The 27409-nt window shown below is 40.8% G+C and overlaps 1 protein-coding gene across 1 annotated transcript in view; it reads left to right on the top strand.

The window, feature by feature from the left end:
• FMNL2 (formin like 2) overlaps nt 1-27409 on the top strand; it is a gene marked incomplete in the record, with an annotated part of 348552 nt that overhangs the window by 254277 nt on the left and 66866 nt on the right. Inside the window, 3 exon segments of the mRNA XM_027775349.1 lie at nt 11478-11586; nt 12033-12109; nt 13917-14010. Of these exon segments, the coding sequence (XP_027631150.1) occupies nt 11478-11586; nt 12033-12109; nt 13917-14010 (280 nt within the window).

The following is a 27409-nucleotide window of genomic DNA, read 5'->3' as shown; positions in this document are numbered from 1 at the left end:
GCCTATTCTTTCACTTACTGCATTCAAAAGCATATATTGAGACCTTTTGATTACTGGCTTTGTTCTAGCTATTCTCTGGTCCTCTAATGGGAAATTCAGAGAAACAGAACATTTCAGTCCTTATTGAAAAGTTCACTAGGAGTTTTGTTCACACCTTTCTCTCACATTCGTTCTTTCTCTTGCTCCCTACTCCCTCCATCCCTTCACCTCCAGTTTGAATGATCTGTTTTCAACTCTTTCAGCTCTGTTTCTTTTGGCTATAGAGACAGTTAGAAAAGCGCTTGGCTCATTTTTTTCAGCATAATATATTTTATGAGTTTAATTGATAGAAAAATGTACCCAAGTGATGTCATGTCTGAAGGGTAAGAGAGAGGAAACCCGAAACCCCAAATCTTGGTTAATGTTCTATTAGCCCAGACCTTGGAACCATAAAAGACTAGTTTTAGTTTTAGTTCTGCCAAATTATGTGACATACCCGTCGGTGTTCCATTCCAGCTGGATTGGACCTTTGCTAACTCCTAAGGGAGTCCTAATTACTTACTATTCTATAGTTATAGGTAGATACAACATAGATATTGATATCTGAATAGTTTATAGACTAAAAATCCTTTTTGTGAGAGAAAAATAAATCATATTCCCTTTTCTTTTTTTGTTAACCTCCCCCCCTCCCCCCGGACCTGGATGTTATAAATCCTACAAATGTTGGTATGGGCACGGCATAGAAGGTTTTTGGAAAACCTTAGTGCTAGACTCTGAGAAAACCTGGCTAGATGAACTCGGGAAACATTTGTGCAGGTTCTGCAGCAGCATGTAGTCTGTGGATAAGAGGAGCTCAGAGGGAAAGGCAGACCTGAACGTGTACAGTATGTCTGGAAGTGTAGGAGTGGAAGGAGTTTTCAAAAAGTTTGTGGAAATGTGTATTATGAAAAACTATGCACGGATTTATAAATTTTTGCACCAAAATAACTTGTTCTCTTTTTCTACCAACTTTTTGAAGTCTCCTTGGGTGCTGTCCAGTTAATATATTTTCTTTTTTGGAGAGTTTTTTTTTTTTTTTTTGCTATAGGGCACATGCGCTCGGCAGACAGAGAGAGACAGAGAGATAGAAAGCGAGAAATCACCCCCCAGGGGGGTTGGCCATGCCGCAATCCCTTCTCCATTCTCCTCTTGGGATCTTAGGCATGCACGCACATGCGCCCGGCGTGAGTTTAAGCCACTGGGTCTGGGACTCGAACTGTGGTAGACTACATGGGAGTCCAGCGACATAGCCATTATGCTAACTGCTGGTCCCCTGTCCAGTTAATATTGATCAGACTTACTTTGAGGCATCACTTGGTGAACAGAGGCTTCCATTGTGGTGTTTACCAGGTGCTGGGTTGTTTGCAGGCATGTGGTGCTCAGCAAGTCCAGTGGTTGGTCTTTATTTAACTTTTGCTCAAGAGTAGAAATCTTTCTGCTATACTTCCAGAATTATCATAGACACACTGCTGACCACTTATTGTTACGTTTATCATTCACTGTAATTATTTTTTAATGTCCGTTTTATATTCGTAAACATGAAAGACTACCTAAAAATGATTATAGTTTCCTTTTTTAAAAACCTTTTTGCCAGTGGGTGAGTGCTCACCAGGGAGGGAGTGGGAGAAAGTACTCCCCATGGAAGGGCTCGTCATACCACAGCCCCTTTTTTTCTATTTCTCCCTCCTGTCAGTATTTTGGGCATGCATACTCACATGGCTGGCAAGTCTCTGAACTACCAGATCCAGGACTAGAACCACGGAGTTGGCCATGTGGGGGTCTAGCTGCTTTAACCAGCAGGTCACAGAGCTGCTCCCTACCTCCCGTTTCCCTACTCCTGTCATGGTTTAAGGAGAGCAATTTGACTTGAACCAGAACTCTAAGGAGCACACTAGACAATTCAGGCTATGAGCTGGTACCCAGGAAGAGAAGCTCTGTGTATCTAATCTGTAGTGAGCCGATCTGACTGAGCTACTTTTCTGGGTTTTCTTGCTGGCCTCTACTTCCTTCCACCTTCTTGAATCAGAGTTAGGTTTTTGCCTATCTGGTTGGAGCTCACTAATCAGTCATTGGGAGGGACTTTCCAATGGATACCGTCTTTTTCTGTAGCACCCACTGCCTGTACTGTGCAGGTTGAGGTGCTCACTGGGTGCTTCTCGGCAGATTCATTATCGAGAAGGAAGTAGGTAGCTCAGGTACTAGTTGTCACCGTAGTATTAAAAAGGAAATGCCCTGTATCATTTCTCAAAAGATATTTGCAAAAACTGCTTAGGTTTTTACCCACCACTTGCACTGGCAGTGATTTATAACTCCTCCATGTATTGTTATTTCAGGTACATTAACTACTGAGATATGCAGAAAACTAGTACAAGTGTTTAGAGTAATGTCTGCCTGGTTTGGATCTTAAGTCAATTTTGTAATCTGGGGGACCAGCAGTTAGGGTAATGGCTATGTCGCTGAACTCCCATGTAGTCAACCGCAGTTCGAATCCCGGATCCAGTGCTTAAACTCACGCTGGGCACGTGTGCATGTGTGCCCAAGATCCCAAGAGGAAAATGGAGGAGGAGGGATTGTGGTGTGGCCATCCCCCCTGGGGGGTGATTTCTCACTTTCTATCTCTCTGTCTCTCTCTGTCTTTATGGTAAGCGCATGTGCCCTATAGCCAAAACCACTAAAAAAAAAAAAAAATTGTAACAGCCCCCCCCCCACCACACACACACATATTCACAGCACTTTGTGAATTCTAACTGGCAGCCCTTAGAGGAAGGCTGTCAAGATGGAATTTAGATAATCATCCCAAGGGTCCAGGGGTTGAGTCACAGTCCTTCCATAGAAATCTCATTCCCCACTTGTTTCCCTTTGGAATCTGAGGACGTTCTCTCCAGTCCTCACATCTCGGGGAACCTGTCCTGAGTCACCACAGAGACCTAACTGTCCCAGCACCTTCGTAGACCTGTTCCCATCAACTTCAAAGAACATTTCACAATGAATGGGTTGGGCAGAAAATGTCCTCTAAATGTCTCGTTATGGGATGCCAGTGAAATGGTGGAGTGAGGACCTTTAAAAAATGTTCTCATACATAAAAGTGATAAAAAGCCAGCAACACTTGCAGGAATAAAAAAAAAAAAAAAAAAAAACAGAACTCTAGAAATTAAAGTCTTGGAGCAATCTGGGGAAGATCCAGTCATGAAAAATGACTGAATCTCAGTAAGAACAGCAAGCTTTGTGGCATTTTTGTTTTCCTTGTTCCCATCTCTCCTTCCTCTCACTCCCATTTCACAGTAGCATTGAAAACCAACAGCTGCCATCACAGTGGAAAGCAGCCACCCGAGGGGAGGGGGCAGAATGGATTATGAGTGCTTTCAAACCTCCGTGTCCGTTTCCCTCTCCTTCCCATTTCCCTTCCCCTCCCAGGTGAAACTATGATGTAAAATGAGATTTGAGAACTATTAGTGAAGAGAAAGAGAGAGAGTCCATTTTTATAGGAGCGGATTTCAAATCCCAGTCAAGAGAACATGCACTGTTAGGGGTTGATAGAGTCTGGGATCATGCGAGACAGGGCTAAACAAAGCTCATTTACTTCTGTTATCCATGGGAACCCATGGGAAAACTGATGTTGCTTCTCACTGGGGCTTTTTAAGTACACCACAATAAATTGGAGGGACGATCTCCAGTTTGGCTCTGCTCAAAGAGTCTCTTTTATTTGCAGTTTCATAAGAGTTTCAGGAAGAAAATACTATAGTAATTGGTTTCACTTTATGTAATTTTATAACACGTGCCAAGGGTATTAGCTTAAGGTAGAGACACCCATACCTCCTACTGAATCACCGATTTAATCCCTGTAAAGTTCTGGTCTTTGTGGAAAGTTTATTCAAATAGGTAAACTAGGAAGATCAGTGCTTGTGAAAGAAGATAATTTAGCCTAAAGGGCTGTAGCACAGAACCGGATGGAGAGGCCTTATCTACCTTTGGAAGAGAGAGATTGAGTTGTATTTACTTCTGTTAACATGATTACAACACACCTTGTACATATGTTGCTCGGCTGTCATAACTAGGTTCTTGTGAGCTGTTTGAAGTTTTGGTGAATTATTGCTGTGATTTTTCCTACCCTACCTAGCGAATCTGTGTGACTTACGCTTGTTTATGTACCCTGTGCCTGTTTCTGTGGAAACTGTTAATCACTGAATCCAGCCTTATTAATATCCAGGTGGGCACTGGCTACACTGGGGCATAAGATTTTCAAAACTGAATCTTTATAATGGATAGTTGATTCCTTTTTCTTGTGTTGTGATAGGATTTGGCCTGATCACTAAAATCCACAAATTTGCTTAACCAGAGTGGATCAGGACCAGCTCTGCACTTAAAGAGGCTTTCTAGGAGATATCCTACAGGGTGACTGAGGTGGGAAGAGTGTTATGATCTCAGTATCTAGGTTTTTGTTTTAAGGTGAATCTAAACCTAGACCATCTATAATAAAAGTTCCTTTTTTATGTAACTGTTTTTCTTTGTTGAAAAATAGTACACATCCATTGTACAATTTGAAAATGTGGACAAAAACTCTGAATGGAAGTATCTTGTAATTCACCATTCAAAGAACCATAATATATGGGTAGAGATTGGTTGACTGATTGATTACAAGAGGGTACATGTATGCTCTTGAGAAAGAGAGGATAATAGCCCCCCCCAACAGGGCCTGATCATGCCACAATTCATTTTCCTCCAATTCTATATCCTGCCAGGGTTCTAAACACATGTGCATACTCTTAGTGTGTTTGGTATGTTTTTCATGCTGCCAAGGCCAGAACTGGAACCCTGGTTGGCCATGTGGAATCCACTTCATCTGTGTAGTGCTTAAGCCCTGCACTATGAGGCCAACCTGATATTTTAAATCTGCATTGGTAATACTTCATGTTTAATTACATTCATTGTCATAATATGATACCTTTATGATACTTACCCCACAGTGTGTCCTTTCCTTTTATATTTAGTTCTCAAGTGAGAGCTCCATTTAAATGCAAGTTCTATATGCTTAAAGACAGTTGCCATGGGACCATTACGCAGTTAGCGTAATGGCTATGTTGCTAAACTCCCATGTAGTTGACTGCGGTTCAAGTCCTGGACCTGGTGGCTTAAACTCACTCTGGGCATGTGTGTGTGCATGCGTGCCCAAGATCCTGGGAGGAGAATAGAAGAGAAGGGATTGCGGCATGGTCATCGCCCGTGGGGGGTGATTTCTCGCTTTCTGTCTCTGTGTCTCTCTCTGTCTTTCTGGTGAGTGCACACGCCCTATAGCAAAAACTTCTAAACACACACACACACACACACACACACACAGTTACCGTGAGTAGGTCTATATTAACTCAGTCAAATCCAGCTTGAGTGAGAAGAGGATCACTTTATGGGGGTTTTATGTTTGCAAATGTAGTTCTCTGAGAGACTATGACTTTATCGCCCCACCATACAGTGCTGTGTAGGTGTGACTATGATGTTTGTTGTTGAATTTATTTCACGTATTACAATGTATATCACTGTGCCAGATGCAGTGGAGTGGGTAGGCTCGGGCTAGAGTATGAACAGAATATATTTTCCTATGGGGCTGTCAATATACCTAGCTATTGCCTCCTAAACCCTGTGGTAAACTTTCAAGGGCAGAAGCAACATCTTTACCTTTAACTTTCCCTTAGCACTTAGCAGAGTTTAGCATAAACAGTAGGTTCTTAATAAAATCAACTTTGGGTCTTAACAAGATATTGGTTTGATTTTCTATGGCTGGTGGAAAGCACAAGATAGGAACTTATTTCTTCTAGATTACTCACCTCATTCAGGTGTCCTTGTTATAGCGAAGTGGCCAGTAAACCATTAGTCTAATTATGATTTGTTAAGGCCAACTTGGAGGAGCTATTAAAACCATCTCTACTGGGAAGTGTTTATCAGATAGTATCCATAACATGCATTAGAGCTGAATTAAAGCCTGCCTAAAACAGTAAAGGTGATAATTTACTCAGATGCTAATTGTAGTAAATAAATCAAATAGCTAATTAAAAAGATTGTCAAAGTGCATAAAATGTGCATCTTGAAGAGTAGATAAATATACATGCTCACCCATGGCATAGTCCCTAAAGTCTAGTCTTGTAGCTTTAAGGTGGTCCTAAATTGAGCTCTTTGAAAATATTTTGTACTCTCAAAGGTAAAAAATTATGACTTTTGAAGTATGCATTTAAGAGCAGAAATTCTTTCAGAATGAGAATTCCAAAATATAGAGCAAATTTTCTTTTTTTAAAAAAAATAATTATTAAATGTTATCTATTGTTGTTATTATTTAAAATTTGCCATAGGGGCATGTACTCACCAGAGGCAGAGGGGTGGAAGTGAGTGAGAAAGCCAGTCATCAGGTCTGGGACTTACGCCATGGTTAGCCTGGGAGTTCAGCACTTTAACCACCATGCCCCCTGCTGGTCCTACAATTTTTTTTTTATTAGGTTAAAAAACATCCTCACTGTGCTGGCCCTATTACCCAGTGGTTAAGGGAGGCAGATCCCACATGGACAATCATATGATTCAAATCCCAGCCCTGGTGGCTTAAAAAACACACTGGGCACATCTGTGTGCATGCTGAAAATTCTGACAGATTGAAGAAATGGAGAAGCAATTGAATCATGACCACAATCCACGTTAGAAATAATAATAAAAATTAAAAAAGAAATTTGTGTGTACAATGAACAAACAAAAATTTCCACTTTCCTGTTAAGTGATACAAAGGATCAAGATTTAAAAAGAAGACCTCGCTTTCCAAGTGGATTGACCACTGTGTTCTCCAGGAGATACCCAGATGCTACTGGTTTTGGCGATCTAAGTTTTAATCCTGAAGGGTACAATAATTATTCAGAGTTGGAAATGACACCTATATAGGACCGGAGCAGAAATCTCTCTCAGGATGACAGGATACAATCAGTTGATGTGGAACTGGCCAGCACTGATGGCTGTAGGCTGCAACTTTTTCACATCATAACCTAACAGATTGTCAGTGAATCAAGTTGATGAGAAGCAACTTGTAGAAGTGACTGCCCAGAATCCTAGATAGGAAACCTGGAGTCTGGTCTCATCTCTTACTTCTTACTTGCTATATGAATATATTTTCTGGGCTTCAGTTTTCATATCAGGAGGGGATAGAATAACTGATAGAGTAGATCTCTTTCAGCTGCCAAGGCTGTGGTTTTTGTGACCGTTATTGGCTATGGTTGTGTTTTTTTTATTTGTAATGCTATGATTTTAAACACACACACGTTCAAATACTACCATATATTTGTACTCTGTTTTGTTATAAATCCAAAATTGGAGGGGCTGGATGATGGCACAGCAGTAACACGATGCTCTGTGCAGCTGATCCACTTGGGAAGGTTCTAGGTCCACGTTTGGAGACCTCCTTCAATACGGCAGACACATGCATGCCCATGATCCAGGAGGACCAAAGCTGGGGTGAATCACAATGTGAAGATCTTGTTGGGAGTGTCCTTCTTTCTTTCTCTGTCTCTCTTGCTCATGAAAGAAACATGTTTTTTGTTTGTTTGTTTTGGTTTTTGTTTTTTTGCAAAAGATTTTTGGTATAGGGTGCATGTGCTCTGGAGAGACAGAGAGAGACAGAGAGACAGAAAGTGAGAAATGATCTCCCAGGAGGATGGCCACTCTGCAACCCCTTCGCCTCCATTCTCCCCTCAGGATTTTGGGCATGCATGCACAAGCATCTGGCATGAGTTTCAAGCCACCAGGTCTAGGACTTGAACTGCAGTTGACCATGTAGGAGTCCAATGACCATTATACCATCCATGGTCCCATGAAAGAAGCATTTTTTAAAAATTGGATAAAGTAATTTTTAAGCCAAATACTAAGCATTTTAGAAAAAAAGTTTAGCTCTATTGTTTTTGAGAATAGATATTAATAAGTAAAATACTCACTTTATTTTTTTGTTATATTATTGGGTTTCAGAAAAGTCATAAGGCATTTTTTGAAAACATGTCATGACTTTTCTGACAACCCAAAATATCTTCTAAGCTCTTTACATGATAATAATTATTTGTGTGTTATATCATATTAAATGCTTTTTAAATATTTATATTTAAACATATGTGAGATTAACCCACCTACTACAACAAATAGAAGATTCTGTGTTATTATTTGGTAAATAAAATATTCTAATAAATTGTTGTTGGATTCTGCTTTCTAAAAAAGAATGACAAAGACATTTTGGTCTCCTAGAAAGAATTATCACAATATAGATTAAGAACTAGATCAACAAATAAAAGGAGGGAACATGCTGTGTTACTTTGTACCTCATGATTAAATACGTAAGGTTGGTATGTTTGCTGGAATAATTAAAATGTATTTAGAAGCGATACAGAATACGGGATTATATAGAATAACCTGTCCCATCATCCTTAGAGAATGCTTGCTTTAGTCAGTGTATCTTCTGGAGTTACTGCTTCATGTAAGTGTTTTTTAGGAAAAGGCAATCAGTTCATTGAAAGAATTTCTTTTTTTCTCTTTCGTTTTTAAAATGTTTATCTCATTTAAAGAGGCTGGGAAGTTGCCGAGCAAGGAAGGGAAAATGAGCAACAACACCCTCAACAGTCTCATGGCCGTGATCCTCCCTCGGCTTTCCCAGTCAACTAAGACCATGGGAGCATATGTGTCCATCATTTATAGGTTGACCTGGGAACTGAAGCCCTGATCTTTCATAGGGCCTCGGGAGTACAGAGAGTTGTACTACAGTCAGGCCACCACAGCTGGGCTTTTGTCTTCTCTTAACTTAATATTAGAGGACTTTGTTTTATGCTCGTAAACAATGCTTTCAACTAAGAACTGAAACTGTCTGTCCTGGCAAACTGTTATGTTCTTAACAAGTGATCCCAGTAAAGAAATTCAGAAAAATACAGAAAGGTAGAGAAAGGGGAAGAACTGATGTAGACCAAGAAGATCACATGTGGTTGGGCCAGACTTGACTGTGAAGTTGCTGGAGACAGCCAGTATGTGTAACAGTTGTGCTCAGGCTGGGGTTATGGCAAAATGGCTTTTTCTTAAAGTTTATTTATTTCTTCCATGAGAGGGGAGGAAAGTGAGGGAGAGGAAGACAGATAGACAGACAGACAGACAAGCATCCCCAGCAAGGTTCATCATGCAGTCTACCTCAAGCTTCAGCTAGCCTGCATATGGCTGGCACACACAAGGAGGTCTGAGAACCTGAACCTGTGACTTTCCCGTGTAGGTCCAGCCTCCTATAGTATTGGGTTCCTGCTGTGCCAAATTCTGGTCCCAGAGTGACACCTTTTTAAAGTTGCATTTTACACGGTGAAATTGGATTTATGAATGTCAACATCTAAATTTGTTTCCTTAACCACAACCTCTTTGTTTTTGCATTAAAAACTGAATACGGCCAACTTCCATTGCTGAAATTCCATTTCCAAGTGTGACTAAAGTGGGGAGTCCTAGAAGAATGCTAACTTCTTATGAGTAGTGTTAGCAAACTGGGTTTTACCCATTCGGGTGTATTGAGGCAAGTGACTGAAGTGCTTTTCAAAATTTTATTTGGCTCATTTACAGGCTTATGGGAAAGAATCTTCTTTCTTCTATTTGATAGTTTTTGAATAGAAAATGAAATTTAAAAGGGTGGCTCAGCTAAATAATGTTAGGAAAACTTGTCAATTACTTTTTTTTTTCTTTTTTTGAAGAGGTTTTTGCAATAGGGTGCGTGCACTCTCCAGAAAGACAGAGAGACAGAAAGCAAGAAGTCACCTCCCAGGGGGGATGGCCATGCCACAATCCCTTCTCTTCCATTCTCCTCTCAGGATCTTGGGCATGCACGCATATGCACCTGCGTGAGCTAAAGCCGCCAGGTCTGGGACTTGAACCGTGGTCGACTACTGGGAGTCCAACAACATAGCCATTATGCTAACTGCTGGTCCTAAACTTGTCAATTACTTTTCAACTTTTGTTTGCACCTTTGGGACTTTCAGGAGTTGTTTAAATATTGTACCTTCTCTCACATTTAATTAGTTCAAGTCACAAAGAGAAATGCTGTCGCCTATTTTGTGGAGCATTTCTGTCATTGAGTCTCTTTACAAGAATGTAGCTGAGGGAACCAGCAGTTAGCGTAATGGCTATGTCACTGGACTCCCACGTAGTCGACCGCGATTCGTGTCCCGGACCCGGTGGCTTAAAACTCACGCCGGGATCCCGAGAGGAGAATGGAGGAGAAGGGATTGCGGCGTGACCATCCCCCCTGGGGGGTGATTTCTCGCTTTCTGTCTCTATGTCTCTCTCTGTCTGTCTGGCGAGCGCACGCGCCCTACAGTGAAAATCTCTCAAAAAAAAAAAACAAAACAAAACAAAGAATGTAGCTGACAACTTTTGAAATTGCTTTTATATCAGGCTTGGAGTTGCAGAGAAGACTTACCTGTGTTTCTGCTCTGAGACAGTAAAGTATACCTCATGTTGAGTCTCTCAGTGTTGTTGTCATCTTTTCTACATGTACTGTTACCTTGTCAGTTATTTGCTACATGCAGCTGTGGTAAGCTCCAGAAGGGAGGAGGAAGGCTTAGCACCATAGGGCCTATGAGGAGTCCTAACATTGAAACACCCTACCCCTTCTAAATAGCAACATATTTTCCTCTAAGTTTCAGCTGCTTTCCCAGGTTTTAGGCACAGAATCTGGCTATGGAGTCATTTGCATACTATTACGGCTTCAAGGTCTAATGTCAGAGGCTGAAATCAAAATTGCTAGTGTATGCCCTTGCCTGGGCTTAAACTCCAGAGCAGGGACTCTTGAGTGCAGAAGTAGGAAGGTGCGATTAAAGCCAGGTCAGATGGCTGGAGGTGTGAGTTTCACAGCCTGACTTGTTTGTTGCAGATGTAGTCTGTGCATTCACATTACCTCAGATCATGCCTGCCAATCTAGCTCAGCCTCCTGTTGAGGAATCCAGGATGGTTACTTACCCTCAGTACAGTCTCACTTGTGTGCTGTGAGAAGGGGTGAGTCTTCCAGTCAATGGGTATCTGGCCTCACAAGATGATGAACAGTGCACAGAATCATGCCAGCCTTGTAATCTGCAGAAATCGCTTTGCAGGGATGGGTTTGAGAGTGAAGTTGCACCAATCTTTGCTCGTTTTGACCAGCAATCCTTATTTAGGTGCAGGTAAAGAATAATGTTCATGTTTGAGTGAATGTGTATATGCTAAGAAAGTAATCTGTCAGTCTTTTAAAGAATTATTCATATAATGTTATTTATTATTATTTTTAGTTCACCAGACAGAGAGAGAGAGAGAAGAAATTTGAGAAAGCAAGCTGCCAGGTCTAAGACTTGAACCACAGTCAGTCTTATGAAAGTCCATCACCCCAACTACCATGCCATCTGCTGGCCCTCGTAACCTATAATTTTTATAGAAGTTGTTTCTGCTTTTATTTCTAGATATAATACTTTACCAAGCAGAAGAACCCTGAAAAATTCCAGATTAGTGAGCAAAAAAGATGACGTACATGTTTGTATCATGTGTTTACGTGCCATCATGAATTATCAGGTATGTTTGATATTTTCATCCTCTAAAAGATTTTTAGTTAATCAGACTTAGATCTTCTTTTCTTTCGTTTCTTAATATTATTCCTATTTAATTCATTGCCTTCATTTTAATTAACATCTATAATTTATAATCTATTTAAAGGAAGGAAGTTCTCCCCCTACAATGATAAACTTGCCTAGATCACTAGTAAATGTTTGTGTCTATTCAAGACAGAATAAGTTACATTAGGTATTGGGTCATTGGAAAAGCCAAGCCATGGTTTTCTATGCAAAGATGTGGCATGACTTTTTCAATGAACCCAAAAGAATGGTCAGGTAAAAGATTACATTAAGCAGAAGAAGAAGAAGAAGAAGAAGAAGAAAAAAAAAAAAAGGCCTATAATCAATATTGACAGTCATATTACTTGTCTCCTAATGCTTTTTTTTTTTTTTTCATATTTATTTCAGTATGGTTTCAACATGGTCATGTCCCATCCACATGCTGTCAATGAGATTGCACTAAGCTTGAACAACAAGAATCCCAGGTAAGCTTCCTTTGTAATGTACAGGTCTAAATCTAACTGGGGAAAGCAAAGAGCTAGTTAACAAGTTAGGCTATGGAACCTGTCAGGTGTAGCAGTGAAGTAAAATGGGCTGTAAACTCTTCGGCTATGCAGAAGAGTTTCTTGTTAGTCAAGTTACATTCTTATATGGGGCAGAGTTGAGCGACTGATGACAACTCAGAGCTGTTCTCTGTTCTCAAGTCTTCATTCCTTGGCTGTCTCAGCATCGCTGCTGTGAAGTTTAGTGCAGAAGATGAGATTACTGGAACCCAGGAGCCAGGAGTCTTGATAAAGATTTAGCTACACCAGTTATTGCTGAAAGCTAATTAAACCACCATCTCTCATCCATACTTCAGCTTTAATTACCAAACAAGCAAACAAAAATCAAAAATAAGTAATAGTGCATGCACAGGCTTTTATGTTCACTTTCTATGAGGGCCAGCACCATATCATATTCACAGCATAGATTGCCTCTAGAAGACTGTCCTTACCCATGTATTTTAGTTATTCTAATGTGTTTTCCATACATTAGAATATAGTATTCTGCATTTTAAATATGCCATTCCTTTTCATCAGACACCTCTCTGTAAACTGAATATCTGAAAAATGTTCATTCATTTCAAAAATCTGATTATAAATTAAGCCTGTCTGATTCAGAAGGTAATGCAAACTATAAAATTCTATTTAAATATTGAATATTATTCTTTGATACTTTCCCTGATTCAACTTTTTCAACTCTGTTTACTGGAATCCTAAGGAGTCATGCTTCTATATCTCTACTTTTCACTACAGAGAAGTCATTATGCATTTTTCTTAAGACAGTTGACATTGTGGAGTATCCGAATAGTCTTTGTTTAGAGGTTGGCAATAGTTTTTAATTCCAGAATAAAGATGAAATACTAAGATGGTCTTCTGATGAAGAAAAAAAATGCTATTTCTTTCTTGACAATTATTTGAAAACCTAGAGTGTACCTCCAAGCCATAATCCAGCTTTTCCAAATTTCCTGCACAGGAAGAAGAAATAACAGAAACTAACATTGTCATAAGGGAATTTTTATGAAACCCTTCTCAAATAAGCAGATTTGAAGTGTGGAACATTAATTTCAGTTGATTTTGAGCCTTTTTAGTCAATGTTACAGCTCTGAGTACAAAACCAGAGAAAATATTTAGTCAATGGTTCGTTTTTCTGCATATTTCTAAGTATCTTATTGTTTTTAGCTCACTAATGAGGAAATTTCAGTTATTTTGTAGTATGCCACCTGATGATAGGGCCAGAAGATTATTCTTCCTAAATTAGTTTTTCTGTTTTGTTTTGTTTTGTTTTGGTTTTTGAGAGGTTTTTGCTACAGGGTGTATGCGCTCTCCAGAAAGACAGAGAGAGACAGGGAGAAAGAAAGTGAGAAATCAGCCCCCAAGGGGGATGGCCACACCGCAATTTCTTCTCCTACATTCTCCTCTTGACATCTTGGGCACACATGCACATGTGCCCGGCGTGAGTTTAAGCCACCAGGTCTGGGACTCGAACCATTAGTTTTAATTAGTGAGGAATTTGTCATTTGGGAAGTGGGAAACAGGCCTTTCAAGTTTTCTTAAATAAATTTCATATTTATTAGAGAAATAAGTAATGCTTAAAAATGTATCTTCACTTGACTGTACTGCAGTTAGGAAGGTTTAAGAACATACATGGGCAAATATTTTGTTCCCATTCCATCCCAGAAGAGAGAAACAGTTGACTCATCCTGTCACTTTCACTGATTTGTTTTTTTCTTAATCCTTCTTGTTTTGACAGAACAAAAGCCCTTGTCTTAGAATTGTTGGCAGCCGTGTGTCTTGTGAGAGGCGGGCATGAAATCATTTTATCAGCATTTGATAACTTTAAGGAGGTAGGCTATCTTACAGTTTTAATAAGAATTTTCATGAAATGTTTATCTTTGAACAGAATGGTTGATTCCATAAATGATTTCACTTTCTCTAGGGCCTGAAAAGTGTAGAACAGCTTTTCTAAGATGTCACTTGAGGAGAGTAATGAACTTAGTCTAAATATCTTAAAGGATGGATTCAGCCTTTTTTGGGTGTTTTATTTTCAGGATAAGTCCAAAATATTGGCAGTACTCTTTTTACTTTGGAGAAAATGGAAGAGTGTCTTAAAAACAGATTTTTGCTTCACAAGTGTGGTTTTCATTAAGGTTAATACTAGGTGTTCCACCATGTAACTTTTACAATAGTTATGACTGTTATCATAGTTACTTTTCTCAAATCATCTTTATTTTCATTGCTTTGCTGGATGCTATGAAAAACCCGTCTAATAAATACAGACATTAAATAGGAGTTTGTACTCTTATCTGAGTGGTCCTGTTATAGACGAACAGTAAAGCCATGGGCATGCGTGGCCGAAAACGGAAACTTACGACAAAAGAAGAAACAATTACATGTAGGGTGTCATGACTTCTGCCTCACACTATCAAAACATCATAACTGAGCTGCTAGCTGGTTTCCTTTAGGAGTGGTGGGTAGTATCCTGTGTTTTTTTCCCCTAGCATATGCCTAGCATCTAGTTTGAGTTAGGAAATTACAAAGTAGTCCTTGGAGAGCATTAGAGGCACATGGTGCTCCTGATGAAAGGAGAACCCTCAGCCCAGTTGTGCCCTATCCTGATGGTCTCATTTGACTCCAAATGCATCTGGATTAAGACCCAAGCTGGATTAAAATCCAGATCTCAGAGGAACTCCAAAGCTCATTCTCTTCTCCCCTAAAAGCCTCTGAAGTAGTATCCAGACAGCATTTGTTGAGCACCTGCTATATGCCCATTGTGCCACCTACTTCCACGAAATCATTTCGTTCTGTAGTAACATCTTGAGTAAGCATTAACGTCTCCATTTCATAGAAGGGTAAACTAAAATTCAGATACCTGGCTTGCTCATAGCTAGAGAAGCAGCAGAGCTGGGGTCAGGACTTGGTGCTCCTGAACCTGGACATCCATGAAACCGTGGTGAACTTCAGGTCAACTTGTATATGAATTTCCTAAGGGAAATAGGGAAATATTGAATTTGATGGGACTTCAAAGCCAGCGTTTCTCCCTTCCTCGCACCTTCTTCCTTGATCAACTTGCTACCCTAGCTACCAGGTATACCAGAGAGTAGCCTGTGATCCTGTGTGAAGGCTGCGAAGTTGAGAATGTCAAAGATGAGCAAAGGCCAAACACTCATCTCATGTCTATGCCCACACTGCCTCCTCCTTTCATCCGTGTGTGTGTGTTTGAAAAAATTGGTAGAGGCATATGCGCTTGCCATAGGAGAGAGACAATAAGAGGGAAGGTTAGAAGCCACCCCACCCCCATGGGTTTGGTGATGCCACAATCCCTTCTCCACCATTCTCCTTTCAGGATTTTGGGCACACATGCACAGACGCCTGGTATTTTTCAAGCTGTCAGGTCTGAGACTTGAACCACATAACAGGTCCTTGCTACCGCCACACCACTGACTGGCTCTCTAATCATTATATTTTTTTCGTATTTCGTTTTGTAAATTTTAATTTATATTTAATCAAGTACATCTTTAAAATGTACAACATTGCTTTCTACAGCATGAATGCCATGCATATCAGTCCAGACAGAGACATTACTACATACATTATCATCAGCAAATAGCTTTTCATTTTTTTGTCAGTTAAATGTACTTTTTTTCTTTCCCTGTCTCCCTCCCTCCCTCTGTTATCCCCTCCCCCCCGTATTACCCCATCCTAACTACCTCTAGTATCTAACATGCCCTCTCTGCTACTATACCTTACAAACTTTCAGTTTCTGCTGTAGAGCATATATAATCAGTATATATTGAGTGGGGACATATAAAGTCTGTCTTTCAGAGTCTGGCTTGCTTCACTTAGCATTAAATCTTCCATATTTGTCCACTTTGTATAAAATGTCAGGGATCTCTCTCTCTCTGTTTTTTTTTTATTTGTTAATGACCGAGTGGTATTCCACAGAGTATGTATGCCACATTTTTTTCAATCCAGTTATCTATTTTTGGACATTTGGGTTAATTCCATGTCCTAGTGATTGTAAATAATGCTGCAGTAAACATGGATGTGCAAATGTTTTTCCTGCTTTTTCACACGCTGGTGAGTCATTCATGTCTGTTCAGCGCCTTTTCCCAATCCCAATTGGATTGATTATTTTTGTGTGGTTAAGCTGCTTGAGTTACCTGTATATTCTGGTTATCAGTCTCTTATTTGAGGTACAGTTTGCAAATATACCCTCCCACTCTGAGGGTGGTCTTCTCACTCTACTTACTGTTTCCTTTGTTGTGCAGAAGCTTTTCAGCCTAATATAGTCCCATTTGTCTATTTGGGGGGCTTTTGCCTGTGCTAGAGAGGTCTTCTTTAAGAGGTCTCTGCCTACTCCAAGGTCTTCAAGAGTTTTCCTGTGTTTTCCACCAGAACTTTATAGTTCAAGGTTTTATGTTTAGATCCTCAATCCATTTTGAGTTAATTTTTGTTAGTGGTGAGAGAGAAGGATTCAGTTTTCTCAACTCCATTTGATGAAGAGAGTATCTTTTTCTCACTAGAGACCAGCAGTTAGTGTAATGGCTATGTCACTGGACTCCCATGCAGTTGACCGCGGTTCAAGTCCCGGACCCGGTGGCTTAAACTCAAGCTGGGTGCATATGCGTGTGTGCCCAAGATCCTGAGAGGAGAATGGAGGAGAAGGGATTGCAGCATGGCCATCCCCCCCTGGGGGGTGTGATTTCTCACTAACAACAACAACAACAAATTGTATTTTAAAGATGTAATTGTTTGGCGGGACCAGCAGTTAGCGTAATGGCTATGTCACTGGACTCCCATGCAGTTGACCGCGGTTCAAGTCCCGGACCCGGTGGCTTAAACTCAAGCTGGGTGCATATGCGTGTGTGCCCAAGATCCTGAGAGGAGAATGGAGGAGAAGGGATTATGGCGTGGCCATCCCCTTTCTCACTTTCTGTCTCTCTGTCTCTCTATGTCTGCCTGGCAAGCACACGGGCCCTATAGAAAAAACCTCTTCAAAAAAAAAAAAAGATATAATTGTTTGGCATCAGAATCAAAGACGGGTTGATGAGATGAACACCAATTTCATTTTCTTTTAGGTAAGATAGAGTACCATAGTAGGCATACAGATCCTTGCACAATTGAGTTTTAACTTTCTGGTGTCAGAATTGTAGGTGTGTTAGCCAGTCGCCGGGTCTGGGACTCAAACTGTGGTTGACTGCGTGGGAGTCCAACAATGTAACTGTTACACCATCTGCTGGTCCCAAGATTATTCCTATTTTTGACTAGTAGGAATTAGGACTGGGGTTGCATAGGTTCACTTTATGTAAGAGTAATTATTTTGTCATGTTTCAATTAATATTGAGATTTCTAACAAGTTTAGTTTTCTTTTCTTTTTTTTTTTTTTTTTGAGAGATTTTTGCTATGGGATGTGTGTGCTTGCCAGAGAGACAGAGAGAGGCAGAGAGACAGAAAGCCAGAAAACAAGAAGTCACCACGAGGGGTGATGGCTATGCCACAATCGTTTCTCCTCCATTCTCCTCTCAGGATCTTAAGTGTGCACACACATATGCTTGGTGTGAGTTTTAAGTTGGCAGGTCTGGGACTTGACCCACCATTGATTTTTGTGGGAGTCCAGTACCATAACCATTACACCATCTGCTGATCCCTAGTTTTCTGTTTTGTTCTAAGGAATTTTGTTTTGAGTCTTGTAATATCTGAAGTATGTGTTTTAGAAACACAGGGAGCATCTCGAATTTAATGAGATCTGACGGTGTGAAGATTAACCCAAAACCTTGCTTGTGGAGTGTAAGTGTGGGGGCCAAAGCCTGATATCCTTGAGCAAGCATACACATCACATAAGTGTGTATGGTGGTAAATGTCTAACTACATAAATTCAAATGATAAGCTGATATCATTCATGGTTTGTGATATGCCTGAAGATATGCATTTATTAAGTAGAAGAAGAATAATAGCTAACCATTGTGCTCCTTGAATTCTTTCCTTCATCTTCTTCTTTTTTTTTTTTTTTTTTTAAGAGAATTAATTCATCTGGTTTTGGTGTTGAAACATCTTCTCATGAAAATTTATGGTCCTAAAATGAGGACCAGGGTGAGAACAAGAAGTCATCTGTTTCTCCTTACCGGTTGATTTAGCCTTGTGGAAGGACATACCGCCATCTTCCCTAAATTAATTCTTTCTGAGTAGCATGGCAATATATTAGCATTTCTGAGCACTGGGTGTACCAGACAGAAAAATAAAATACATTTAGGAGTAAAGGCCACTCTTGTTCTGTGGGTTCCTTCAGAGTCATCTTTATCTGAGGTAGAAACTGTTTCAGACATAGAGAGGAAAAGGTTGATTGGGAGGATGTTGAGAAACACACAGACTTGACAAGGAGCCTAGAGACTCAGGAAAATGGGCAGGCGTTCCTCAAATATGGCTAAAGTGGCTGAGTCCTTGAAGTGGAGCCACCGTAAACATTATTTGGGGTTCTGGCCATGCTTTTTCTTTTCTCCTAAATGACATGGACCATAGCTAGCAGTCCACTGGCTCATAAAACTATTCCTACTGGCTAAGGACCTCAAGCAGTTCCCACTTTAGATTATAAACACTATATTTAATCCAATTTCCTCTAGGAACTTTAATGTCTTCAACCCAGATTGTGCTTTCCTAAACTGTTTTCTAGTCTTCCTACTTTTTTCCACTGTTTTCTTGGATATTTTTTAGAAATTGCCTTACTTTAAAAAGCATGTCGAAAAATATAACACCCATCCCCCAAAATGCTCCCATTTAAATTAAAGAGGAAAAATACTGAGACCCCATAGACCCAGCAGTGAAACAGCCTGCTAAGACACAAATAATAAACCCTCAGAGAGCTTTGAGCCACCAGCTTTCCCAGACTGCTGGGAAGTGCACCTGGAATTCATCAGAATACGAGATCAATTATAGCTGTGGTCTCATCTGCTTCTATAATGACAACATCTGCTTCCCTAAAGAAGCTTGAACTTGGCTATTAAGGCCCAGCTCCCTCCCACTGTTGACCTTCCAGTGTAGATAGATGGAGCCTCATGAAGAAAGTCACTCAAGGCTACCAGCTCTCTGGTACAACTCTCTTGGCAGTGGCTTTTTTTTTTTTGGCCTGTTGCTAGAAGGCTTCCTAGGAAAGCTTGAAGTGGTTTAGCTACTGGGCATCTGAAAGCACTCATGCTACACGTTGTTAAGTTGATTTAAGAAAGCCTGTCAAGTTTTATTTACAGTGGACCAAATTGGGCAGGAAGGAGAGCAGACGTTTTGGTTTGCTTCCAGCATCCCTCCAAATTTAATCCCATCTAATCTAACCTTTTGGACATTTGAGAGTATGGGATTATAAATCCAACACAAGACTATCCAGATAGCTCCCTCAGTGGTAAATTTTCAACATGGAGTGAAGGATACTTAACTTTTCCCATCTCTCATTGAACTATATGCAAATTTCAAACTATGGGAGCCATAGTCCTGCAGCATGTATGTATTTCATTGTATCAAGCCAGGATTAGAGTGATCTGATTCACCAACTCTTCCCTGGTAGTCTTCCCTCCTAGGATTAGGAATCAAACTAAGTCGCAGTCTTATGTGGTGTTAACACTGCTAAGCAACTACTTTGGGGGGGGTATTTCTTGGAGGGAGGGTCTATTAATCAGTACAGTTATTGCCTATGGATAATAAAGTACCCCAACCTTGGTTTTATTAGGATCATGGATTCTTTGGTCAGGAAATCAGACTAAAATGGCAGGATCCTGCCTAGGGTCTTATCGGGGAAGACCTGATTGCCTTGAGGCAGAAATTCACCTGGAGCCGTAAGCACTCACATGTCTAGTGTTTGGATTGTGATGCCTCAAAGGCTGGGCTCAGCTGGGACTCTCAGAGAGCCTCCATGTGACTTGGGCTTCTCTCTGATGGTGTCTGGCTTCTAAGATAAAGTGCCCCAGGAAGGAGCATTAGGAAAGCAAGAATTCCAGACAGAGATTGCAGCCTGGCTACATTTTGGTGGCTGTCAGTGAAGCCCTAAGTCCAGCCCAGATACAAGGGGAAAGGTGGTGGCCTTACATCTTGCTGGTTAGTGTCAGGGTCACAGTCCAGACCAGCGTTTGCATTGGGAGAGATGGCTGTGACCTCCTTTGTAAAATACGATTCACTTCATAACCGTAAAAGAATTACCAAAATATCTATAGTTGTTCCTCCTATATTTTTTCTGTTTCTCACTAAACCTGATACTTGGTTTCTGCTCATGGCATTATGAACTTCTTGACTGGAGATGGAAAGGATGGTTAGTATTGTTTTCAAGCAAATATTCTATGGGTAAATGATATAGCGAAAACCATCCTAGGAGAGAAAGGAGCCCTTTATATAGGCCTTCCGGATTTACTTTCTGGTAATGAGCTATTTATTTATTTTTTTATTAACTAGTAAGAAAGTGAAGGCTGCTCTCCTGCTGATCATTAAGAGGTGACTCATGCTACCTTACTAAAGGAAATTGGCATATCCTTTATGTGTCAGAAACATTGATAAACATTGGAAATAAGAACATGCTTAAGACATAGGCCCTACCCTTCAAAGGGAGACTTCTAGGCTAGTTGGAAAAGAGAGAAGTATTTGATGGCTATAATTCTGGTCTCCGTGAAGATAAATGCAGGGCACTTTGCAAAGGAGAGGATGAGCTAACCAGGACATGAAAAAGTGAGTAAGCATTTTCAGGGGAAGCTCTCTCTAGGAAAGACTGAGTTGAGTTTAGAATGATCAAGAGTCAACCAGATATATTAGTTTCTAAGTGCTGCTGTTGCAAATGACCACAAACAGAGTGGCCCAAAACAACTCACGTTTTTCTTAAAGTTCTGTAAATCAGAAGTAGAACATGAATCTAGGGTGGTGTTCTGGAAGCTCGAGGAGAAAATCTATGTCCTTGCCATTTTAGCTTCTGGAGGCCTCATATATTCTTTGGCCCATGAGCCCTTCCTCCAAGTCTAAAGCCAGCAACACATCACCTTGTCCCTGGCTCTCTGCTTCTGTTGCTACAGGACCTTTCTTTTCTCTGACCCTGATCCTCCTGTCTCCCTCTTCTAAGGACTGTTGTGATAACTTTGAGCCCACTCAGATTATCCAAGATTATCTCCCCATCTCAAGTTTCTTAGTTCAATAATATCCGCAAGGTCCCTTTTACCATGTAAGGTAAGAGAGGCATAGGTGGGGCCAGTGGGTAGTATGGTGGTTAAGGTGATGGACTCCCACATGGCTGACAATGGTTTGAGTCCTGGACCCAATGGCATACTTTCCCTCTCTCTCTCTCTCTCATGAGCACATGTGCCCTGTGGAAAATTGAAGAGTGATGGTGATAGGTAGATAAGTAAAATTAAATAGATCTTATTTTAAAAGAAAAAAAAAAGATAGTCATATGCACCAGGAGTTAGGATGTGGACATTTGAGTGGGGGGAGGGGTTAGAGATTCGTCATGTACCCTGTCTCCTCAGGTAAAGAGTGAGGATGTCTTTTTTTTCTTTTTTGGAGAGGTGTTTTTTGCTATAGGATGCATGTGCTCGCCAGAAAGACAGAGAGAGACAGAGAGACAGAAAGTGAGAAATCACCCCCCAGGGAGGATGGCCACGCCGCAATCCCTTCTCCCTCATTCTCCTCTCAGGATTTTGAGCATGCACACACATGTGCCTGGCGTGAGTTTAAGGCACTGGGTCTGAGACTTGAACCTCAGTGGACTGCATGGGAGCCCAGCGACATAGCCATTACACTAACTGCTGGTCCCAAGGATGTTATTTCTTACAAGAAAGTGGCGGGTTTTTGGTTTTATTTTATCGTAAGTGTATTTCACCTATGAGAGAGAGAAAGAGAGAGAGAGAGAGGTGCCTCAGCAGGATCCTCATTCTGTGATTCACCCCGTGTATCAGGCAGCAGGATCATGACATGGGTGCACACCTGGCAAGTTCAGAGAGGTCCTGGGGCATGAACTCGGAACCTTTCCCATGTGGGTCCAGTTGTATTACCACTGCACTACCACCTGGCCCAGGTGGTGGTTTAATAAAAAGTCTTTTATTTGCTCTGAATCTCTAGTCTTAAAGGCAGAATGACATGGGAAGAGAAAAACAGGGAGGGAGAGTTAGGGGCAGACCAAGGAAGGCCTCATTGTTTATCCCAGAGCCTTCATATTGCCGTATATGGAGACAGCCAGGAGTAGCAGAGGAAGTGTGTTCCCCAACCATTTGGTTGTTTAGGTTGACTCTCTTAGGAAAGAGGTCACTCAGGCTGGCTGCAAAAGTCCGTGGAGAGTGGGCTCAGCATTTGGTCACTTTGTGCAGGGCGTGGTGGAGATCTGCCATTTGTTTCTTTCCTTGGGTCTCTTCTTCCACTGACAGTCATCTGTTCCCTCAGCTGCTGTAGACTCACTTCTGACACTTCTAGGATTTTTCCTTTTTTTGTGAGCCGGAGGGGGAGCTTAGACAAATAAATAAATAAAAGGAGTAGAAGAAGATCCTAGTACTCAGGGACAGACCAGCTTATACCACATGATGTGGTGAGCAATTGTGTAGATCATGTGCCTCTCAGCCTGACGCTAGTTAGACCCCTCCCTTCTCTCCACAAGCCTGAGTACAATTTTATACAACTGGGTGCTTCATCTATATCAAATGTACCAGCCACTTAAAAAAAAGAGGGGGGGAGGAACCAGCAGTTAGCGTAATGGCTATGTCGCTGGACTCCCATGTAGTCGACCGCAGTTCACATCCCGGACCCGGTGGCTTAGAACTCACACCGGGCGCGTGTGCGTGCATGCCCAAGATCCCAAGAGGAGAATGGAGGAGAAGGTATTGCAGCTGGGGGAGAAGGAATTGCAGTGTGACCATCCCCCCTGGGGGGCAATTTCTCGCTTTCTGTCTCTATGTCTCTCTTGGTCTGTCTGGCGAGTGCATACGCCCTATAGCAAAAACCTCTCCAAAAAAGAAAAAAAAGGAGGGGGTGTTATTGCATCCTTTTCATTTTTATTCATGTAAAGATGCCACTTCTTTATTTTAAAGAATTATTTAATTTAATTTAATTAATTCATTTACACACCTCCACACAAGTGAGAGAGAGAAAATGAGAAAGCAAGCCTCTAGGTCCGGGACTCGAACTGTGTTCAGCCATGTGGGAATGTCCAGCGCCTTAACTACTACACCACCTTCTGGTCCCAAGATGCCACTTCTAAAACTTAGACTCTTTGCCAATGCTTGGCCTGTGTGCAAACCCTCTTTTCATACTCTTGAAAGATAAGAAGGACCCTGAGAGAAAGCAGTGGGAGCCGTGTGTGTTGCTTTGAGACCCACAGAACCTGAAACAGGCCAGCGCTGGTCCCTAAACATGGAACTTTCACTTTGGAAGTTTTCTTTGACACTTGGGTACTGTAGGGTTGTAAGGTTCAGAAGGGCAGCATGAAGCATGCTCTGCTGTGAGTCGATTAGAAAATCCGAGTCAAACTGCTGCAGCCTTTGGGGCTGGATAGTCACCCAGCAGCCATGCAGGGCGCTGTGAGGCTGTTCCACCTGGGAGGACCCGTGTTCATGTCCAGCGACTTCCCTGAGCACGCAGGCCTGCTGTGTCTGTGATCAGCACTGGCTTTCTGTGGGGTGGATCATGGTGGGCCAGTCACTGGTGTGATTAAGGCAGCTGGGTTGCAGATAACTGATAGTATGGTTCAAGCCCTAGACCGGGCAACTTGAAAATCAGGCCAGGGTGCTTAGTCATAGGTGCTCAGAATTCCAAGAGTAGCATGGAGAAGCGATCGTGGCATAGCCATTTCCTCTGGAGGTGCTTTCTTCCTCACCCCTGCCCCTATGTCTCTCTGGTGAGCGCACATGCCTTATAGCAAATTTTAAAAACACACTGTTGGGAGTGCTGTCTCCATTTCTGTCTTTCTTGCTCTCAGAAGACATAAATAAATAAACTATGAAAAAAGGAGACTTACAGCTTGGCATTATCATCACTAACTACAAAAAAAATTAGAATGGAAGCAGGTGGTGGTGTGATTAAGATGCTGGATCCCACATGACTGACTCCCTGTTCTTTGTTCTGGACCGAGCAGCTTGGAAAACATAGCAGACGTGTGCGTATGGGCCTTACATCCTAAGGAGAGACTAGAGGAGAAGGGTTTGTGGCACAGTCATCCCTCCGGGGAGTCATTTCTCACATTCTCCCTCTCTGTCTGTCTCTGGTGAGTACATGCACCCTATGGGGGAGAGGAGAGGAAAGTTCTCAGTCCCCAGTTATATTCTGGTGCTCATTCACTTATTTCTGCAGAGGAATGATAAAGGTCCGTTTTAGGATCACCTTAGCTCTTAATTCTTGTATGAAGGGGCTGCTCCTCTTTTTCTCCCTCACTTAACCCTGGCTAGTGTCGTAAGAATACTTTATTTAAAAGTATCTATACTGAAACTTAAGAATTCCATATTTGTTTTAGATTTTTTTAAAGTTTTTGCTATAGAGTATGTATGCTCACCAGAAAAAAAAGTGAGAAATCACCCCTAGAGGGATGACCACACCACAATCCCTTTAACTCGACTTCCCTCTCAGAATTTTGGACACACATAAACAAACGCCTAGAGTGATTCTCAAGCTGCTGGATCTGAGACTGAAACCACAAAACCAGCTGTGTGGGATGCAGTGCCTTAACTTCCACGCCACCTGCTGGTCCCTGTTCTAGCTGCTTTTTAAAGTGGTTTTATATTAAGTGAAAGTACAAATAATTTTAAGTGTCAGAGAATTCTGGGCTGTAGATTATATTTTAATGGTCATTAAGTCTAATACTTAGGTATAGATACAGGGCTGTATAAATAAGCATATAGGTTCAAATATTGTCCATTAAAACATAACTATTAAAATAGTTACAAAATGCTCGGTATGTTAACTAGGAATGTGAGTAAGGTAAATCATATTTGTGTATGTGTATTGTGTATTATGTGCATAGATACGTTGACATTAATAGTAATGTAGTTAAAGTCTAAACATACACTACAGTCAACAAGAGCATAGCCATTCATGCTTGTATTTATATTTTATTCTCAATTATAATTGAAACCAGAGTTTCATGTGTTACTGATGATGATTGTGCTTATTGAGCTTGATTCACTATGTGAATCAAATTAAAATTTTATTAGAAATTTAAACACTTATGAAACATAAGTGCATGTTTTAATTTACATGGGTCCATAATTAATACATAAGGATTTTGTTTGGTTGATTTCTTTTCAACTAATAAGCAATGACCTTCCAAAAGAAAACTGAGCAAAATTCGTGAATCTGTTCCATTTTCTTCCATGTTGTAAACATTTATGTATTTGTTATAGCATGTATTTTAAAAAGCATACGTTAGAGTTCTTCAAAAAGTTCACGTTAGTACACACCTAGTGGTTAAGGGAGCTAGATCCTACGTGGCCATTTGGGTTTGAGTCTTGGCTTAGTGACTTGAAGAACATGCCAGGCAGTGTACATGCTTGCCCAAAATTCCAACAGATGGTGAAACAGAGAAGGGAGAATGTGATGCCTCCTCCCTCGTTCTCCCTCTGTCTCTCTATTTTTATCTCTCTGTAGTAATTTAAAAAGTTTTTTTTTAATTCATGGAAAATATGTATTATGAGAAAGTATGCATAGATTAAAAGGTTTTTATTTTTTTGCAAATTTTGACAGAGGGTGCATGCACTCACAGGAAATGGGGGTGGGGAGACAAAGTGAGAAATCACCCCCCCCACTCCATGTGGAACATGTGGAATGGTCATGCTGTAATCCCTTCTCCATTTCTTCCTCCTTTCACAATTTTGGGTGCACCCCACATGTTTCACAAGCTTCTATTTCTGGGACTCAAACTGCACTGTTGGCCATGTGGGATCCTGCACCTTAACCACTATGTCATGGGCTGGCCTCAAAATTTTTGCACCAAAATAAACTTGTACTTAAATTCCATTTATCCATGAACTTTTTGGTTCCCTTATACATATGTAGAAATAGTTAATTTTCTATCTAATAAAAATGATTTTTTGTGTGTTTTATTTAATGCAACAGGCTAGTTTATATTATTATTATTTTTTAATGATCAGATATACCTCCTAAAGTAGAAAGAAGGAGGGAGAGGCTTAGAGTAAGTGGGCCTACTGGCATACTCTAGTAAATGTCTACACTGGAATTTACCCAGGTCCGTTTGCTTCAGTGTTCATTCACAACCTTACTGAGCATGTCATCATATTCTAAGCATTTTCTGTGTGTTTTATTCATTTTCCAACAAAAAAGGCAAACTTATCTGGAATAGTTATAAATTGGGCAGATTATTATTAGACTTTTTAAGATTATTAGTACAATTTAGGTCAGATTAGTGACCCAGAGGGAGAGAAGAGAGTAGGTCTTGAACAGGATAAGAAAGAAGGAAAGAGACTTAATCTGGTGGGGAGAATTCTGGGAACAGAAGTTGGCATGAAATTTGTCTCAAGAGCTGTGTAAGTCAGAATACATATGTTGACTAACCAGGAAAAAAAAATCTGTGACTCATGTCACAGAACAGAGCATGACAAGAGGCAAGTATGAATAAGATTCTCAGGAAACTGGTGGAGAGATTTGAAACCTTTGATTGAAAACAATCTCAACTAATAGATAGATAAAAGTTGGGGGAAGGATAAAAGGAGGAACAGATAAACAGTTACACAATGGGGGAAGGATAAAAGGAGGAACAGATAAACAGTTACACAAATTTACAGTTGATGAAATGTTGATATATTTTTCCATTTAATTGTGTAGGAATCAGAAAGGTATGTGATTCTGTTAAATCTTTAAGAGTATCATGGCTCTGCATAAAATTAGGTGAGAGAGATGCTGGAGTTTGGAATATGGGCATTTCAGCTGTTACATGATTGGGCCCTGGTCTAAGTTTGTGGCCAGGACAATACACAGGAAGTCAGAAAGCTGAAGGAAAGTCAACAAGACATAGAGTAATTTCTAAATATGGGGATGGCCATAAGAGGAGAATAAGAATCTATTCAAAGGTCTGAACCCTTAGTGCTATGCTTAAGCCCGGGACATAGGGAGTTGGATGCCACATGGCTGCTGTGGTTTGAGTCCCAGCCTCAGCAGCTTGAACAATATGCCAGGAATGTGTGCATACATTCCCCAAATTCTGATGGGGTGGAGGAATGGTGAAAAAATCATTGTGAAGTGACCATGCCCTCTTAGAGGATGCTTTCTCTCTCTCTTTTTTCCTCTCTT

This window comes from Tupaia chinensis, unplaced genomic scaffold, assembly GCF_000334495.1.
Source record: "Tupaia chinensis unplaced genomic scaffold, TupChi_1.0 Scaffold000549_1, whole genome shotgun sequence".
Classification (NCBI taxonomy): Eukaryota; Metazoa; Chordata; class Mammalia; order Scandentia; family Tupaiidae; genus Tupaia; species Tupaia belangeri.
This window is presented reverse-complemented; position numbering and strand designations above follow the sequence as displayed.